The 18,300-nt window shown below is 67.4% G+C and overlaps 1 protein-coding gene across 4 annotated transcripts; it reads left to right on the forward strand.

Moving 5' to 3' along the window:
* Positions 1–2,289: 2,289 nt before the first annotated feature.
* RBBP8NL (RBBP8 N-terminal like) lies at positions 2,290–18,119 on the forward strand. Of its 4 annotated transcripts, none has more exons than XR_009048558.1 (13): positions 2,290–2,402; positions 8,402–8,545; positions 9,824–10,514; positions 10,819–10,931; positions 11,354–11,426; positions 11,843–11,976; positions 12,110–12,192; positions 12,450–12,598; positions 13,194–13,923; positions 14,201–14,305; positions 14,805–14,875; positions 14,973–15,099; positions 16,705–16,719. XR_009048558.1 is itself a non-coding variant. In XM_057703887.1 (13 exons), exons 3-13 carry the CDS (start codon positions 10,297–10,299, stop codon positions 16,722–16,724), a joined length of 1,845 nt encoding a protein of 614 aa, XP_057559870.1. In that variant the 5' UTR covers positions 2,290–2,402; positions 8,402–8,545; positions 9,824–10,296; the 3' UTR covers positions 16,725–18,119. The 4 variants fall into 4 exon arrangements, 3 of the variants coding, with proteins under 3 accessions (XP_057559870.1, XP_057559871.1, XP_057559872.1); XM_057703887.1 differs by having other exon boundaries at positions 14,179–14,305; positions 16,705–18,119; XM_057703888.1 differs by lacking the exons at positions 14,973–15,099; positions 16,705–16,719 and having other exon boundaries at positions 14,179–14,305; positions 14,690–14,822.
* Positions 18,120–18,300: the final 181 nt, after the last annotated feature.

The raw sequence follows: 18,300 nt of genomic DNA on the forward strand, positions 1-18,300 counted from the left end.
CAGAACTATGGAGACAGTGAAAAGACCAGGGGTTGCCAGGGGCCGGGGGAGGGAGGGATGAACAGGTGGGGCTCAGAGGATGCTTAGGGCAGAGAAACTCCTCTGTGTGATGCTGTAAAGGCCGACACACGTCATCACTGGTCCAAACCCACAGAAGGTGTGACACAAGAGGGAGCCCTGATGGAAACTGCGGACCCTGAGTGATGACGACGTGGCCGTGCAGGGGCGTCGGTCGTAACAAACGCAGCACCTGGTGGGGGGTGCGGATAACGGGGGCTGTGAATGTGGGGGCAGGGGTACACGGGAGATCTCTGTGCTCCTCATCTTACTGTGAACCTAAAACTAATGAAGAGTATTAATTTAAAAAAAAACTTTATGGGGGTATAATTGCATAAAACAGAATTCACATTTTTTAAGTGTAAGTTGATGAGTTTTGGCAAAGGGGCACCATCCTGTAATAACAACGCCCATGACAGATACAGAGCGAGCCGGCAGCCCAGGAAGTGTCCGCTCCCCTTGTCCGCCAGACCCTGGACCCCGGCAACCTGCCTCCTGCTGCCTCCGGCGGTCCCCTCCTGGGCTCCCCCTGCCGAGCAGCACCCTGCCCCAGCGGGGTGCCTGACATCCACTGCATCGCTGGCGTGTCAGAAGTCTGCGGTGGGGATGGCACAGCCGCGCGGCGGGACCGTGGATGCACGGGGCGTGTGAGCACGCCAGGTCCCTGGGTCTTGGGGCAGCTGTGAGCTTCCCTTCAGGAGACCTAGAGCTTTTGTTCAATTACTGACGTGGTCCAGTCAGAGCCCCTGTCCCAGCCGCTGACCAGCAGGGTGAGCGCCTCCTGGGGCGGCCCGGCCGCCATCATGAAGCCAATTTTCATGAAGCTGTGGCTCAGAGAAGTTGGGTAACTGACCCAAAGTGACCCAGCTCTCGAGGGGCAGAGTCAGGATTCAAACCTGGCGGAGGTGGGGGGAGGGGAACAGTGCTCCGTTAGGCTGACCCCGGCCGGTTTGAGGGTCAGCCCTGCCCCAGCCTCTGCCCTCCCCACGGGGACACCCAGACACACACACAGCGCCACACAGCCCACACTCACATCCACAGCCCGTAGGGTTTCACCTTGCTTGTGGTGCACCAGCCACGCAAAAGGAACACACCGGACACGTGAACACAGAAGCCGAGAAGGGAGCGCGCACACAAACACACACACGGTCCCCACGGACCAGGCTGTGCCGCGCTCCCCGCGTCCACTCCCTCATGCAGGGCCACGGGAACGCCCCGCGGCATCCAGACGCCTCTCCCGGGGCCCAGCCAGGAGGCACCCGCAAAGGCCCGGGGCTGGGCTGGAGCCTGGGGGGCCCCTGGCTGACCACCGCTCCCCCAAGAGCCCAGGGCCCGCCAGCAGCGGCCAGCAGAGGCCTCACAGGCAGCAGCAGGCAGTGCCTGCCGGGACCTCACCAGGGTGGCTGGCCTGGAGCCCGGGTCCTCCCCCGCTGGGCCCTGAGGGCTCCCTGGGTTCCCTCGGGTGCCCTGGGGGGATGCGGACTGGGGGAGGGGAGCTGGAGGGGGTCAGGGGGAGGGGAGCACAGGGTGGGGGGCTTGCGGAGGGAGCGGGGGCAGGACGGTGGGGAAGACGCAGGGGAGGGCGGAGGGTCAGCTCTTTTCTGCATGAGTGCAGCCGCCGTGTCACCGCGGAGGACGAACACAGAAAACCGCAACACCCGGCCTCGCCCGCCCCCAGCCGTGGCCCCTGCGCCCGGCCCCACAGGGCACCCCAGGCGCTCTGAGACCCGCAGGTGTCCACCCACCTGGGCCACCTGCCTGCTCCCCTCTGGGTGGGGGTGGAGGGGCCGTGGCGGGCAGGGGACTCCCACCCGGCAGGGTCACTGCCAACCCCACTTCCAGATTTCCGTCTACGGAGCTCCAGTAGGGACAGGCCCGACCTCATTACCCCCAGTTCACAGACAAGGAAACTGAGGCCAGAAAGGTCAGCCCGCGGGAGCTGGAGGGACAGGCAGGAGGGCGCCGCCGCTGCTGCCTGCCTCTGCCCCAAGGTGACCACCACCCCCACTGGCCTGCCCTCGCCCCCAGGTTCTCCTGGTTGACCGGCGGCTCCGGCCAGAGGCACAAGCCCCGTGGTAATTATGGGAAAACAATCCCATCTCTATGAGGGTTCAGACCCGACCAGTTCTGCCACTTTCTGTGGGATGGCAGAACCCGTCGGGCAGCTCTGGGCAGTCTCTGCCTCCTTTCTGCTCCTGGCCAGGGGAATCGGAAACCTGTCAAGCGGGTTTGGCCAACATTATGTCTTGTTCCCAAGCAAGTTCACAGCGCTGGCTTCCATCTCTCAGGCGGGACGATCCAGATCCGAGCGGAGGTCCGCGGAGGTCGATGCGGACGGGGGCCGCGTGAGTACCTGGGGGGCCCAGGGCCAGGCAGCTGCAGCCGTCAGGGGCGGGGGAAGGGGCCCACGACCTGAGGTCACTGTGGGGTGCTCGCCACGGAGGCTGAGGCCCGGCCCCTGCTCGCTGGGCAGGAGGCGGGGCCGGCAGCGGGGCGGGCCGGGGGGAGGGGGCACAGCCGCCTGCCCTGGGGCACCTGGTCCACGGGGCGACGTGGGGGCAGGGGCCTCAGGGGGCTTCCTGGGCAGAGGGGTAGGTGAGCCAAGGCTGGGCCTGGCACTGCTGCGCCGGGAGGTCCCCGTCGTCGGGTGAGGGTCTGGGGGCACCAGCAGCAGGCGGTGGCCTGGCCCTTCGCCCCCGACCTGCCCCCCCCACCTGGAGGAGGGCTGCAGCCAAGGGGGAGGGGTGGTGTGCGGTGCAGCCGCCCCAGCTCCATGCCGGGTGCTGTGGGACCCCTGGCTGCCCTCCACTCCGTGTCCCTGGGGGCGGTGACACATGGCTCCCGGGGCCTTGGGCCCTGCTCAGCCTCCCCCGTCAGGCCCCTGGGAGGCAGCCCGCGAAGGCGCAGCGGGCACGGGGCTGGCCCATCCGCGAGGAGTCAGGTTGCAGGGCCCACTGTTACCTGAGTCACCCAGTGACACCTCAGCCTGCCTTGTGCCTCTGTGCATGTGTACACACGCACGTGCGATACACAAGTGTGTGCACTCACGTGCAGGCAGGTCTCCCACGTGCGTGCAGCGCTGTGTGCGCGGAGGGGTGGTGGCTGAGGGCCGCACCCATGTGCACGGCGTTTCTCTGCTGTGCGCGTGTGTGTTAGGATGTCGTTAGGATACTGTTGTGTCTGTACATGTGGCTGTGGGCGTCACATGTGCACGCGTGTCCTGGGTGACTGTGTCTGGCAAGGTTAGAAACCGTCCCGGCAGTGGCACCTCTCTGGACTCAACCTGCCATCTGCGCTGGCCCAGGAGGTCGCCAGGGACTGTGCGGCCGTGTCCCCTGCGCGCTGGTGACTGTGGATGGAGGCATCACTGTGCGCTGCCGATTCCTCACCTGTAAAGTGGGGGCTGTCGGGGCCACGCCACGGGTGACGGGAGCCCGAGACTGATTGCCCGTGACGCTCCTGCTGGGCGTCTGGGCTTGGGCGCTGGCAGGCTGGCCCCTGACCACCGGTGGTCGGTGGGCACTGGATGCCCGCCACATCGAGGAGACCCGACAGCGCAAGGTGGAGGCGCAGACTCCCTCCAGCCTCCAGGAGCTGGGCCAGGGCACGGAGGCACAGCCAGGATGGTGACTTGGCTCACGTTGCCAAGGAAGGGGCTTGGCCCATCACCACGGAGGACACGGGGAGACACCAGAGCCTCTTCCCTGCTTCGAGCCTCCGTGCCTGAATCGGTAGAATGGGACCGTCAGCACCTGCTCGGGAGGCCGGGTGGGCTCTGATCACACGTGCAGGCCGAGCCTGGCCACACAGTGCCTGCTCCTTAAACGCTCATCCGGAGAACACAGAGCACTCGGACGGTGTGCCTGGCCCCGCCGGGTCCCTTGGTGACGGGCAGGCTGAGTGTCTCTGGGACCACTCCGCTTCTGCAGAGCCGCTCTGGGATGCTGCAGGGCCCCGCAGGAGACACCACGCAGTGCGTACAGCCCTGGCCCAGTGCTCCGCTGAGCGGACATTCGGGAAACTACGGCCACCGCTGTGGTTACTGCTGGGCCGTTGTCACTGTGTTACGGGCAGGTAGGTAGACAGACAGGCCAGTGGCAGAGAAGGAGCAGAGCCGGCTCAGGGCTCCTGCCCCTGAGGGGGCTGCTGAGAAGAGGCCCCCACAAGGGATGCGCCAGGGGCCCCGGCGGACCCAGGAGCAGGGCAGGCACCTCACCACCGTGGGCGTGGCAGCTCAGCCAGGCAGCGTCCAGCCCAAGGCCACAGCTGGGGCTTCGGTGGCCTCCTCTGTGCATGTGCATGGGGGCTGGGGGTGGGGGGCACCTCCCCTGGGCACGGCCACCAGGACCCAGAGGACCCTGAGTGTCCGCTCAGTGAGCAGGTGTGTAGCACCCCTGCTGCAATCTGAGACCTCTGCCCTGAACTTGGGGTGTGGGGGCGTTCTTGTCCTCCTGCAAAGGGCATTTGTGGCAACGGCACTTGAACATGTCCGGGAGGGGAGGGGCTCCTGTACGCAGCGCTGCTGGACTCCTGGGGCCGCCTGTGGGGGAGGTGCTGGTGCGGGGACCGCAAGCGGTGGACGCGGGGTCTCCATCCACCGTTAACTGAGCATCTGCAGGGCCCTGAGCTGAGTACACGTCACCCAGAAATGTGTCACTGGACACACGTTACTTGGTGGAGTCTCACGACAACCTGATATGGGGGTGGACTTACCCCCAGATGAGGAAACGGAGGCTCAGAGAGGTAAAGCGCTAGCCCCAGTCGCACAGAGGGGAAAGGTAGGACGGGGACCTGTGGGCTTGCCCGCCCCCTGCCCTGGCCGACTCTGCCCCACGTGAGTGGCAGGTGGGCAGGGTCACCGGCGTGGCGGAGCCCCTGCCCTGCCCTCCCACATGCTCCTTCCGGGGCTCCTCCCAGGCAGATACCTTCCAGCCTGGGCATCCAGAGTAGGAGGGGCGGGGGTCCCCCGGGGACCCTGAGGAGCAGCGCTCAGGCCTCTGCCCCCAGCCCCACCCCCACCCCCACCCCAGCGGGCAACTCAGGCCACCCTCTCCTGTGCGCAGGTCCCCCAGGCCCGGAGGCAGCAGCCCAGACCCCCACCCCGGCCACCGCCCCCCAGGCCTGGCGGAGAGCCCTCCTGCCGCGAGTTCCCTGAACCCCCCGCCCGCAGCCAGCACTCTTAGCACACCTGGCAAACACAGCACAGGCCGGCAGCGGGGCTGGCCCATCCAGCCCTGGAGGAGCCCGGATGTACTTCTACCGCCCGGTTCCTCCTGCCCACAGCGCCGCAGGTGGGGAGCCACCTCCTCCTCCTGCTGCTGCTTCCCTGGACCCTCCCCACACCGAGGCACTGACTCTGTCCACTTCACCTCGGCCAAAGGCCCTTCTGCCACCTGCCCGCCCAGAGCATTCCCACCATCCCCACAGCACTGTCACCAGGGGCCGGATGGCCCTGGTCCTCCCTGGGAAACTCGGGGCCCCCAGCAGGACGCACCCCTCCCAGCCATGCTCCAGCCACCAGCGCATCCTGCCCAGGGCCCGTGTCTGGGCTGCTCCCCTGCCCACCGTGCAGAAGGCTGTCTCCCCCTGCCCATCAGAGACCCTGAGAGGGGCAGCCAGGCGGGACCCCAGGTGGTTTGGGGCAGTTTGGGATACAGAGAGGGGCTGGGGGCTGGGGAACAGGGGGTGCCCTTGGACTTTGCCATCCTGGCCTCCGCACCGCAGTGCTGTCATCAGGAACAATGCCGGCCTCTCACTCGGACCCGGAGCCTGCACAGCCTCTCCCGGGCCCGGGGCACCACAGGCTCCCTGGGGCGGCTCCTTTACGAGCATCGGCCCAGCCCATGGCCCAGCAGGTGCAGGTTCTGATGGGGAAGAACAGCCTGACAGACGGGTCTGGGTGGAATTTCAGGCACAGTGGCTCGGCCCCTACCCAGCCCACCTTCCCCAGCCAGCAGGGAGCCCAAGCCCGCAGAGGGCCCCACAGCCTCATCTCCCGGGAGTCCCACAGCAAGACAAAGACCGGCGGAGCAGGGCCACCTGGAGCGCGTCCCTGGTCCGTGGCAGACGAGGGCTCATTCTCAGCCCCCAAGTGAATTCAAGCCACAGCTCCCACTTCCCACCGGGCAGGCGGGGCATGACTTGATCTCTCTGGGCCTCAGCTTCCCCATCTGGAAAGTGGGCTCCTTGTGGTGTGACCAGGGTTAGCCAGGTTCAGGAAGCGGGGCCGGGATTATCAGGTACACTCCGCTCAAGCGCGGTCTCCCCCAGCCTCTATAACCCAGCATCTTGTTGCCGAACCTGCCAGGACATCCCCCTGGCTCCCGGCCTCGAGGAGCGGGACCCTCCCAAGCTCCCCTTGTTCCCAGAGCCCTCACCCACCCAACACAGAGCCACTGTGCAGGCACCCCAACGCCCCTGGCCATCGCTCAGGAGTGTCCCAGAGGCCAGGCAGGTCTCAAACGCGTCTGAGGTGTCCCACCTTCCCGCCACTCACCCCCCGGCACACCCCAGCTGGCCCTGTCCTCCGGCTCCCGTGGCCACTGTCCTCTTGCTGGGCCCAGCCTCGCATCCAGAAGTCAAGGCTTCCCCTGTGCCCTGACCTCGACCTGGGGTTCGAGGACCCAGCTGAGAACCAGGCTCCACGGTCAAGGCTCCCCCCAGGTGGCTCACCGCAGCCCCAGGCTTCTCTTGAGGTCACAGGGTCTGCTCCCCTCAGTTAGTGATGCCACCCCCAAGGCTGCCCACCACCCCGACTGCCAAGAGCCCAGAGCAGTTGCGTCTCCTCTGCGCCCTGGGGGCAGGAACCCCACAGGGGGCTGGCTTTCGGGTCTGGCCCCTACCCTGCAGTGTGGGAACCTTAATGGCGTCGCTCCTGCCACCGCAGGACATTCGCCAGCAGGCATTTGAGGGTTTGCAGTTCGAGGACTGTTGCTGCAAACACTCCTGTCTTCGAGGCAAACTTTGAAATGCAAGAGGGACCACACCCTCCTTCGGTGTGGCCTCAGGCAGCAGGGAGCTTTAAGCAGAGGTCTCCAGGGCTTGTGCCGAGAGGGCCTCCTGGGGTGGGGGGGGTGGAGCAAGGAAGGCCATACCGTGGCACGGGCAGTGCACCAGCCGTCGGGTGGTGGTTTGGGCCCAGGCGGGCGCTGTGAAGGAGGGAAAGGTGAGGTTCTGGGTGTGTGCAGAAAGCAAACCAGGAGCTGCTGCTGACAGATCAGCGTGGGATGCCGGCAGGACTGGCGTCGGGACTGGCAGGAGCCCAGCCACTCGTTTTCTGGGTCAGCGGACCCTCAGGGCTCCTCGGGCTGAGGACAAGGAGGAACCAGAGGGGCTGCCACCCCCTGGCCCGGAGGCAGTGATGGTGGGGATCTGTGCTGGTGGCATCTGTGCTGACCTGGCTCAGTGAGCTGTGGGTCTGACTCCCAGCTCTGTGACCGACGGTGCCACAGAGGGGGATGATGGCAGGCCATGGTGGCCTTGGTACCCACCACCAGAGGTCTGCCCCAAGGACTGAGGGGCTCTAGCCTGGTGGAGGGTGGCACCTGGCACCACCGTGAGGAAGCTGTTGCCGGGCTGAGCCCCAGCCTCACACCCAGCTCCGAGCTGGACCCCACGGGACCCCACAGATGCTCACTGGTGCCCACTAGACGGGCACTGTGGCCACTGCCAGAGGGAAGAAAGGGTAGCTCAGAGGGGCCGGAGCTCGCTGCGGTCACATGCAGGCAAGTTTTGTCCAGCTCCCAGCTTGGGCTCTCTACCCTACACTCTTAATTTTTAGCAAACACTTCACGGAGGTGAAACACAGGCAGGAAAAAGGGCCCAGGCCCTGAGGGGTGGCTGGGTGGACTTCCGCCTGTGCTCAGTCACCAGCTCCCGCAGAGAAACAGCCAACTCGCCCCAAAGCCCCTGATGTGGCCCCATGGGCCATCCGTGCCACTGCGGGAGCCCAGACCCCACCAAGCGGGCTCTCCACTGGGTGTATGCACCCCGACTGACTGACCCGCTGGCTGTGGGCAGGCGTGGGCGTCTCCAGTCTGGAGCCTTGTCAGCATGTAGCCTGTGCACCGTCGTGGCCCCAGCACCAAGCGGGAGCCAGCGCCTCCAGGCCTCTACTTTGCTGTGAGGACTGGATGAGGGAGTTGAGATTAAGTGAGAATGTCCCAACCCTGCATGTCTCCCTCAGGTGTGGATGTGACCCAGAGCGGGGTGGGGGGGTCACAAGACAGGACTCCCACATCCACCCGGACCGGCACCCACCTCTTCTCCAGGCCACTGCTGGACCCTGCAGCCCATAGGCCCTTCCTGAGCCAATGGGACTGTCTCCCCACTTCCTGCTTCACAGGCTGGAAATGGAGGGGCAGTAGAGGCCGAGGGGCCGTCCCCACGCCTGGAGCACAGAGGGGCCTGGCAGGGCCACGGGGAGCCATGGAGAGCTTCATGGAGTCGCTCAACAGGCTGAAGGACGTCCATGAGAACGAGGTCACGGGTGAGCACCTTGGGGTACCTGGACGGACATCAGTCTAAGGGCCAAGGCCTGGCCAGGGGCCTCCCACACGTCACCTCTAATTCTCGCCAAAGCTGGGAGCCTTGCCTTCCAGGCCCAGAAGGGGAGTCCTGACCCGGAGCCCAGAGCTGCAAGTGGCCAAGTGCCCAGCCTCAGACCTGCACCCCCGAGTGTGTTCCTGGATGGGTGGTCCCCGAATGCTCAGCTTGCATCAGGGCATAAATAAGAAGCCGGGGACTTCCCTGGTGGTCCCGTGGTTATGACTCCACGTTTCCACGGCAGGGGGCATAGGTTCGATCCCTGATCTGGGAACTAAGATCCCACATGCCACAACGCAGCCAAGAAAGAAAATAAAAATAAAAAAATAAAGTCACTGCTCTTTAAAAAAGAGAGAGAGAGAGAGAAAAGAAATAAAAGACCAGCCTGGACACAAAGAGCTGAGAAGCTCTGGCCAAGACTGGCCCCTTGCCCCCAAAAGGGAGGTTACCTACTTTCCTCTGTGGGGAGCGGGCCTCCGTGTCCCCCGAAAGGGAGGTCACCTACTTCCCTTCTAGGAATGGCTCAAGGCTTCAGAGGCCTGTCTGGAGCTTGCCGGGACACTGAGCTGAGATTCCTCTGCTCCCCGCCAGGACACCCAAGCTGAGTTCAGCCCAGCCTGTGCATCCATCCAATTTCCCCACCAGCAACAGGGCTGCAGTCACCCCACTCCCTTCGCTCCAGTGCCTGGGCCAGACCCTCCCGAGACCTTTCCCAGAGTGCTCACACACCCTGAAGACCCAAAGGGCCTGGGTCACCTCCCCAAAGACCCAGAGGGCCAGGGGCTGCCTGGGCTAGCCTAGGGCCCAAGCCAGACCACAGTGAGGTGGGGAGGAAGGGGTCTGCTGGGGTATCCGCCAAGGGCCCATTTTATTTCACCTCTGGCAGCACCCAAACAAACAGCCCTCCCGGGACTTGGCCAGGCAGCTGGTGACTCCCAGCATCAGGGTCCCTCCGCATCTCCAGACAGCACCAGAGCCCCAGACCCCGGAGAGGGGAGAGGCTGGGCTCAGACCGGGGTCCCAGGTAGCCGGGAGGCGGGGTGGAAGCTGGCAGCAGGTGCGGGCTGGCAGCCCGCCGAGGGGGCAGCCTCGGGGAGTCAGTGAGGGCAGGCACCTGGAGGAGGCCCTGCCGGACAACCAGGGACAGGAAGCGCCCCGGCCCTGCTGCAGGGGTGGCAGCGTGGCTGCGCCTGACCCGCTGCGCCTTTCCTCTCTCCTCCAGGCCTGCAGAACAAGCTTCTGGAACTGAACTCAGAGAGGTGCCGGTGAGTGAGGACGGGCCCTGGCCCAGCAGACAGGAAGGGCAGCGGACCCCCAGCCCCTCACTTCACCCCCCACGCCCGGCCCCAGGGCCCCGGCAGTGCCGCCAGCCATGATGCAGAAGAGGAAACTGAGGCTCAGTGTGCGGGGTGGGGGAGCCTCTGGTCCAAGGTCGTACCTCGAGGAGCTGGCGGAGGTGGGGCCGGAATCCCTGAGCCCGCGGAGGGAACGGGGACCCTCCAGGGGGCGGGGCGAGCCACGTCCACACAGGGCGCCTCCGGGACCAGTAACTTTCAACAGCAGGACTCGTCATGAGTCCTGCAGACCCGTGGGCAGGCTCCCCACGCCCCCGTTTCCCAGACGCGGCTGCAGGTGGCACATGGACGGGACAGAGCCCCTAAGGGGTGGTGAACACTCCCGCTGGGGCACGCGGGCATGGCCCTTGCGGGGTCCCGCTTCTCAAGGAAGTTCCAGGCCGGCGGCCGTGGGAGAGGCTGGCGGGGGCGGCCTGGGGCGCCCCAGGCAGCGTGGGAGCTCCGCCCCGGCTCCCCCCACAGGGACGCCCAGAGGGTGGAGGAGCTCTGTGCCAAGAACCACCAGCTCAGGGAGCAGCAGCAGGCGCTGAAGGAGAACCTGCGGGCGCTGGAGGACAGGTGGGGGCACCGACGCCAGGCCCCGGTGGGGGCGGGGCGGGCCGGGCCGGGGGAGGACCGGACGCGCTCGGGAAGCTCTGTCCTGAGCTACAGCACTGCAGGACTTCTCAGAGCCTTAAGTAAACGGCATGTGACGCTTCCTTCCCAAACCCGACGGCACGTGGAACACTCAGCCCACAGGGCGGGGGGTGGGGCAGGGCTTCCCCGGAACACAGTTTGGGAAAGGCAGGGCGCGTCCCGGGACGAAGCCAGTGGGGGTCCCACCTTCCTCCTCAGAGCGGCCTCTCGCCCCCTGGCCCCGCAGGCTGCGGGCCGGCCTGTGTGACCGCTGCATGGTCACCCAGGAGCTGGCCAGGAAGAAGCAGCAGGAATTCGAGAGCTCCCTCCTCCAGAGCCTGCAGCACGTCTTCCTCCTCAGTGAGCCCCGCCCCCGGCCTCCTGCACCCGCCCCCCTCCTGCGGGGGCCACTATCCCCCAGGGCCGCTCAGCCTGACGAGGGGTCTCTGGGAGAGGGGGAGGGGCAATCCCGGGTCTCCGCACCCCGACTCATGCACAGATGGTGCAAGGCCCCCTGCCGGCCCCCCATGCCCCCTCGGTCAGTCACCTGGGCACGGGTGTCCCTGCCCTCTCGGGGCCTCAGCTCCCTCTTCCCCAAGACGGGGGTCCCGCAGAGCCCTGGGGTCTCACGGGTCCTGCTGATGCACAAGCCCCTTTCCCTCGGAGGGAGGGGGGTCCCCGGGGGATGGGGCCGGGACAGGAGGGGGCTCTTGGGGGCTGTGAGGACCCCACCCTTCCCTGCTTCCCCTCCCCCAGTCCTTCCTAACCAATGCTTTCTGCAGCCACTGAGCTGACGCGGCTGCAGGAGGAAAATGACGCCTTGAAGGAGGAGGTGAAGCAGCTTCGGGGCCCAGGGTGAGTTGGGAGGAGACACTGGGCCCAGCACCCCAACCCCCACACCCCACCCACAGCAGGAGCCTGGCACGTCCACGGGCCCCGGGCACATGGTGCGGGGGCCGGGGGGAAGGCGCTCCCACAGGCCAGCACCCCGGAACAGGCTGCGACCTCCCTGGTCTGCAAGCACAGGCCCCTTAGAGACGGAGCTGGGCCTCCGCCCCCAGGGCAGCTCTGACGCCTCCGTTCCACTGAGAGGTTGGTGTGAGCCAACGATGGTGGTCTCTCCTGGTCCCCTGGTCTCCCGCACAGCAGCCTGGCCCCCGGCAGGGCGCCCTGGCCTTGCTGAGCGGCTCTGGGGCCCTGCCCTCCCTCACCTGCCCTCCCTCCCCTGCCCTCCCTCACCTGCCCCATCTTCGCCTCCCCTCTGGAGACAGGCCCAAGCTCCAGTTCAGGGAGGGCACCTCGAACCCCCCGTCGCCCCTGCTGCTCCCCTCCCTGGGTGCCCGGAAGACCATCACCGAGAAGCCACCGGGAGGCCAAGAGGAGACGGAGGATGACCACCACGCAGGTGCGGGTCCTCGGGGAGAGGAGGCTGTGGGGGCGGGGGAGGCCAGGAGGCTGGTGCCCTAGGACTGCAAAGGGGCTGAGCTGGCCCCTCTGAGCACCTCCCAACCGTCTTGCCTCTGCTTCTCCTCCCACAGAAAGGCCGGTGGGGTACGGGACGTCTCCAGTAGCCAAAATCTCCCCAGGGGCCAACCTGCCTGAGCCTCGGGCCCCGGCCATGGTGAGGGCAAGGGACCCCGACCCCAGCCTTCCTCTTCACGGGCAGCCCCAGACAGGAGGCGGGCACCTGCCCGCCCTGCTGTGAGCCCGGCACCCGGCACCTGCCCGTCCTCGTGCTGAGCAGGGACCCCTGAGCTCCATGGGACGTGGGTGGAGGCGAGGCTCAGAGCGGGTAGGTGACCTGCCCAAGGTCACACAGAGAAAGAGGCAGAGGGCAGCCGCCAACCCCACCCAGGCTGACCCAACCACCCCACGCAGAGCCCCCAGCGCATCTCCAACCAGCTACACGGGACCATCGCCGTGGTGCGGCCTGGGTCCCAGGCCTCCGCCAACGGGACGTCCCCACTGCCGCCCGCCAGGAGCAGCCCATCCAGCCCACCTGGCGAGCGCAGCCTCCCTCTGGACAGGTGAGGCCCCACTCACCGCCACCACCAGGAGCAGCCAGCGTTGGGCACCCCGTCCCCTCCTCTGGTCCCACCTGTGGGGAAGCGGCCGGTAGCCTGGGAAGTCCCTCCCGTCATCCCTCCAGGAGCCCCGCCCTTCCCCGGCTTGGCTTTCCCAGGCACCATGCCCGGAGCACAGTTCCCACGTGGACATCTTCTGAATGGCCAGAGCGGGGTGGGGGGATGTGGGGGTAGGAGTTGGGGACTGGGAACTCCTCTCAGAAGAGCCCACGCAAAGCCTCTCGTCGTGGTCTGAGACCACATCTGGGGGGGGGGGCGGGGTTGTGGTGGGCCCACAGGTGGGCTGGGCGCTCCCGGGGACCGGGCGGGCAGCTGATGCCCAGGAGGGGGGCAGGCCTCGGTGGCCAGGTCCCTCCTCAGAGCCCCCAGGCCCCAGGTCAACTCTGGCCCGGCCCATGATCGCCGGGGGCCGGGCGCTCCCCTCCCCACTACCCACCATGGGACCTGGGCGCTCGCCTCGCTGCCCTGGGCCCCTGGCTCCCCCTGTGGAATGGGGGTGACCGTGCGCCACGGTCACCGGGCTTCTCCTTGCCCGCAGCTTCCTGCAGGCCTCTCGACCCTCGGCTAAGACCCGCGAGTCCCTGAAGCGCTCCCTCCAGGCTGACCGCCTCTGCCTCCTGAACCGCCACCTGGCCCTGCACCTTGGGAGCCCCCGTGGCAGCCCCCGGGCCCCCGCCACAGCCCCCAGTGGCCCCCAGCCCCAGGGCATCCAGGCGGGGGAGGTGGAGGCCTGGGAGGAGCCCGCGGGCCTGCTGGGCCTGCCGGGAGCCCGAGTGGGTGTGCGGGACCCGCAGCTGGAGGGAGCACTGCCCCTGCTCCTGGCCCAGCAGCTGCGGGCACGGGGGCAGGCCCGCAGTGCCAGGCAGGCCGGCAGTGCCCGGCCGCGGGGCCCACAGGGGCCTGGAGAGACGCCTCCTTCCCCGCCAGCCGGCTCTGACTCAGAGGGTCCTGAGGGCGAGGTGACCGGGGCAGCCCTGCGCAGAGGGCAGCAACCCCGGCCCGCAGGCCCGGGCAGCCCCCGGGAGAAGGAGGCCACGGCCACACGGGACTACGTCCCAGACAAGCCCCTGGACCTCTCGGAGCGGGGCCGGGGCCGGGGCCGGGACGGCGCCCCCAAGCCTGCCAGCCAGCCGCGGTCACTCAGCCCCCCAAGTGCCCGCACGCCCAGCCCTGAGCCTCCCCTGGGAGGGGAGCCACCTTCACAGGGACTCAGCAATGGCACCAAGGGGGCCAGAGAGCCAGAGGCGGAAGAGACTCCAGCTCCTGCAGTAAGGGACCACACCTGCTCCTGGCCCTGCATACTCCACCCAGGGCACCCTGTGGCCCCGGGCTGCTCTCCTCCCCTCTGCTCCACCAGCCAGTTCCCGGGGGGAAAGCCTGGCTGCCTGAGTCCCACCACACGGGAGATGTCTGGCCCTCCAGCCGCAGCCCCAGCCAGGGTCCCACAGCCTGTGCCCAAGGCCGGGCTGGGGGCAGGAACGTGGCCTCATGTGAACTCAAGTCACTTACTTGCTTCCCCCCAGGAACCCCCACATTCTCTCCCAGGGCCCCACCTTAACCTGCCCTCTCCAAGTGGGCCAGGAGATGAGGACAGAGGGAGGCCAAACCTGGCCACCTGCCCGCAAAGCCCTGATGGAGATGGCCACCCAGGTGAGGATGAGACCTGGGGTCCCGAGAGCACAGGAAGTGGCACGACGGTGAGGAGGGAGGCACAGAGGTCGGCACCGGCGGGGGGCTATCCCAGGGCCTGGCCAGCCCCCCGGGCCTGACTCACCAAACCCGGGGTCTCGGACCTGGCTCCCCCCACCTGCGGAACCAGGAAGGAGTCGGGGGCCCAGGAGGGCACGTTTCTGACCACAGGCCGTGACGGGAGAGCAGCCTTGCAGTTAGGGCTTCAGGCCAGGGAGTGAGCTCCCCATCACCCAGCAACCAGGCCAGGGGTCACCCCAGCTGCTGGGGTCATTGTCCAGTTGCTGGAGACATTGGACCTGGATGCGACCCCAGGGTAGGTTACTTGGTCCCTCTGTGCCTCAGTTTCCTCATCTGCAGAGTTGTTGCCACTGGTCCTAGTCTGGCAGGTGAGAGGCCTGAGCTCCCCCTAGACTCCCAGGCCACCAGCCTGGCCTGACCCACACCCTGCGTCCTGCAGAGCTCAGCGACGCCCAAGGACGGTGGCCAGAGGCGGATGAGCTGGACGGGCCAGACATCTCAGACAGCGAGGTGGGTGCCCAGCCTAACGCTGGGGTGGGGCTGTGGCACCAGGGCTGCCCCAGGCTTGGGGGAGGGTCCTCACCATGACCACCCCCCATCCCCACAGGTGGGCCTGAGCAGCGAGGTGGGGGCTACGGGGAGCTCACCAGGGGAGGGGCCCACGTGCCTCTGCACCAAGGAGCGTGGGCGGGGCCCGCAGAAGAGGAAGCAGGCCTCGGACCCCTGGAGCAGAGGTAGGTGGGGCAGGGCAGCCGTGGCACCCATGCCCCCACCCCGCCTTTCTGTCTACTGGGAGCCCAGCGGCCAGCCCCGAGCCTCTCCCAGAGCAGCCCCGTAAGGCCTGGGTGAACCCTGACTCCACCTCCTCCTCTCTGGGCTGCTCCCTTTCACCCCCAGCCTCAGCTTCCCTCTGGAAAGGGGGCGGTAGCAGGGCTAGCGTGAGGCTCCAGGGACACCACCGAGGACAGTCGTCTCATCTTCGTGGTCCCAGGGGAGAAGGGGTGTCCTGGGCCACAAGCAGCCCCCAGGCCTGGTGGTCCTGAGCCTCTCCCCCTTTCCCAGTCCCACCCGGGAGGGGATGGGGCCTCCTGGACCCTCTGGTCCATCTTCAAAGACCAGCAGCCGCAGAGGGCGCTGCCCCTGCGTGTGGGTGTGTCGTTCCCTCTGGGGGGCGAGGGGCTGCTCACCTGTTTGCCGAGGGTGGTGCCTGGGAGCTCCCCCCGGCCGAGGGTATCAGGACACCTCCCACTTCCCGCTCCAGCCACAGTGGCAACGCGGCCTGGGCCGCCAGGCGCCTGCGAGAGCCTCTGAACCCCTGAGCTGATACTGCAGGCCGCCTGGTGTTTGTTCAGTCAGACCCCCATCGCAGGCTGGGCTGCGCCTGCCACAATGCGCTATGGTCGCCGGGAAGGTGACCACGGCCTGCACTTGCCGGGCGAGCAGTGGAGGCCAGCACACCTGTGAGATCTCACAGAACAGCCGGCTGGGCATTTTCGGAAGCTGTCCTGGTGGACACAATCCGCAGCATATGCCTCCACACACTGAATCAAGCACACCCCTCACCTGTCCAGTGGGGCGGGGGCAGGGCCCTCCCAGCAGGCACCGCACCCCCCAACACCCACAGGGGTGGCCAGTGAGAAAGGGCCCTCACGCAGCTTGCGCCACACGGCTCAGCGCCAGGGCAGCACTCCTGTATCTGTGTCCCTGGCAGCATCCAGTCCTTACTGCTTTTGGGCTTCACGGCCCTGCCTGGTGACGAATCATTGCTGCTTCACAGATGGGGAAACTGAGGCTCAGAGATACGGTTACTTGCCCAGGGTCACGGAGATGGTACATGGGGTCAGGATTCCAACCTGATTCGTCTGATCCAGAACCAGAGCTCGCTCTGCATCATAGACAGGCCTGAAGCCCAGCACCCTGACAGGTCCTGCTTGCAAGGGTCTCAAGGACCAGATGCCCCTTCCCTGGGGCCCAGAGGCAGGCCCTTGGAAGCACCTAGCCCACATCTTGCGAATGCTGAGAGGATCTCCCCGTGAGCTCGGCTTATCCAGAACGTCCCAGGCCCTCTGCAAGGCGGCAAGGGAGGCACCAGACAGGGCCGATTCCAGGGTCACATACACACCTGGGGAGAGGCTCTGTCCTTCCACCCAATTCCCAAGGCTCACCCTCCAATGGGGCCACCCTGCCCCAGTGTCCGTTGCTGTCGGGAACAAGTGTGGGCTCTTGGGTTCCCAGAAACTGCCCACAAGGCCCTGGATGAGAGCCCAGTGTCGCTGCAAGAGAGGACACACGGGGCCACTGTCATGCCTCCTGGCCTAACCTCGGTCCACTTCCCACAGCCTCCAAGAAGCCGTCCTGAGGAAGAAGGAACCCAGGGGAGCCAGGAGCCCGAGGGACCCCGAGGACGGCAGCTGGGAAGAGACCCAGGAGCACCCCAGCCTGCCCAGACGTGCTCCCCACCCGACTGCCCACGGCCAGGACAGCCCGCACCACCAGCCAGCAGACAGCCCCAGCAGTAGGGTAGTGGACTGGGTCCTGACCCACATCCAAAGGGGTTGGCAAGGCCAAGAGGAACCCCTCCATCTCAGAAATGGTCTTGCCCATCACCCTCAGCCCAGCATCTGCTCCCCTGCGGGGAGTAGGGGCCTGGGAGGCCGGAATGGCTTCAGCTCCAGCCCAGCCCTGCCCCACCCTCGCTGTGCACATGCAGCCCTTCCTGGGCAACGCCCTCTCCTCCCATCGACGCCACCGGCATCCCGGACCCGAGGGGCTGCGCGCCTGGCCGCCCATTCCTGATGGGGCGTGGAGCTCCGAGCGGTGGTCTCGGGCGCCCCCTCGTGGAGTCCCACACACCGGTGCTGCGCGGTGGGGGCGCAGGAAGGCCAGCGGGCGGCGGGTGCAGCACCTGGCAGGGGCGGGGGTCCCAGGGCACCGGGAGAATAAAGTGTAACGAAGGATGGCGTGTGCAGCTGGCAAGGCCGGGGGTCTGCCGGGTCTCCCCCTGCCTGGGCAGGTGACTCAAGAAGCTCTTGAATGCGTCCAGGGATGGGAAGTCACTCCCTTTCTGAAGGGCAGGATCAAAACCAGCCCCGTCTGCAGAGCATGACAGGGACCAGGGCAGCCTCTGGGGAGGGCTGTGGGAACAGAACGGGGAATGTTCACCAGCCCCCCGCCCCCCAAAGCCCCTCCACACTGACGATTCTGGGTCCCCGGCCCCATACCTGCCACGGACCTGCCCGCCCACTGCACGAACACAGGACGCCCGGGGCCGCTCGCCCGGGCTCCCACACAGCACAGAACCCGGAAGAAAACCATGTCCCCCCCAGCCCCCGTGCCCCCCTCGCCCATCCCTGCGGCACCCCCCAAGGCGAACGCACCGCCAGCTAGCAGAGCGGGAACGCCTGCGGCGCCCGGCTCCATCCCCGCGCAGCAGACAGCACGGGTTCGGAGCTGAGGCCCAAGCGCCAGACGACAGCCCTGCATCGCTCCTGCTCCTCCTCTGACGGCAGCCGAGCTGCTGGCCGCCAGTTTGGCAGCTCGGCGCCCGCCAGCGTGCTCCTGCTGGTGACCGCGCTCCCGCGGGGCCGGGCCCACGACGGCCATGCTGCCTCCTCCCCGGGAGCGCTCAGCTGCAGGGCAAAGCCCACGGCGCGGGCCGGCCCGCCCGACCCCACCCGCGCGCGCCCGGAGGCGGAATCGGTGTCCCCACGCGCGGGACAGGCAAGCCCGCGGGCGGAGCGCCGGGCGGCGCGCAGGGCCCGCGGCCCCCCGGCCCCCGAGACACGGGGCGGCTCCCGGGGGCTGCAGAGGCGGCTCCCGAGCGAGAAGCCGGTGCCCGAGGCGGGGCCCCCCGCGCGCGCCCGCCCGCCCGCCCGCCTCCCCGCCGACCCGCGGGCCCGTCTTCGGTCCCCGGGGGAGGCCGGGGACACCGCCGG

The sequence above is a fragment of the Hippopotamus amphibius genome, chromosome 12, assembly GCF_030028045.1.
Source record: "Hippopotamus amphibius kiboko isolate mHipAmp2 chromosome 12, mHipAmp2.hap2, whole genome shotgun sequence".
In the NCBI taxonomy this organism is placed as follows: domain Eukaryota; kingdom Metazoa; phylum Chordata; class Mammalia; order Artiodactyla; family Hippopotamidae; genus Hippopotamus; species Hippopotamus amphibius.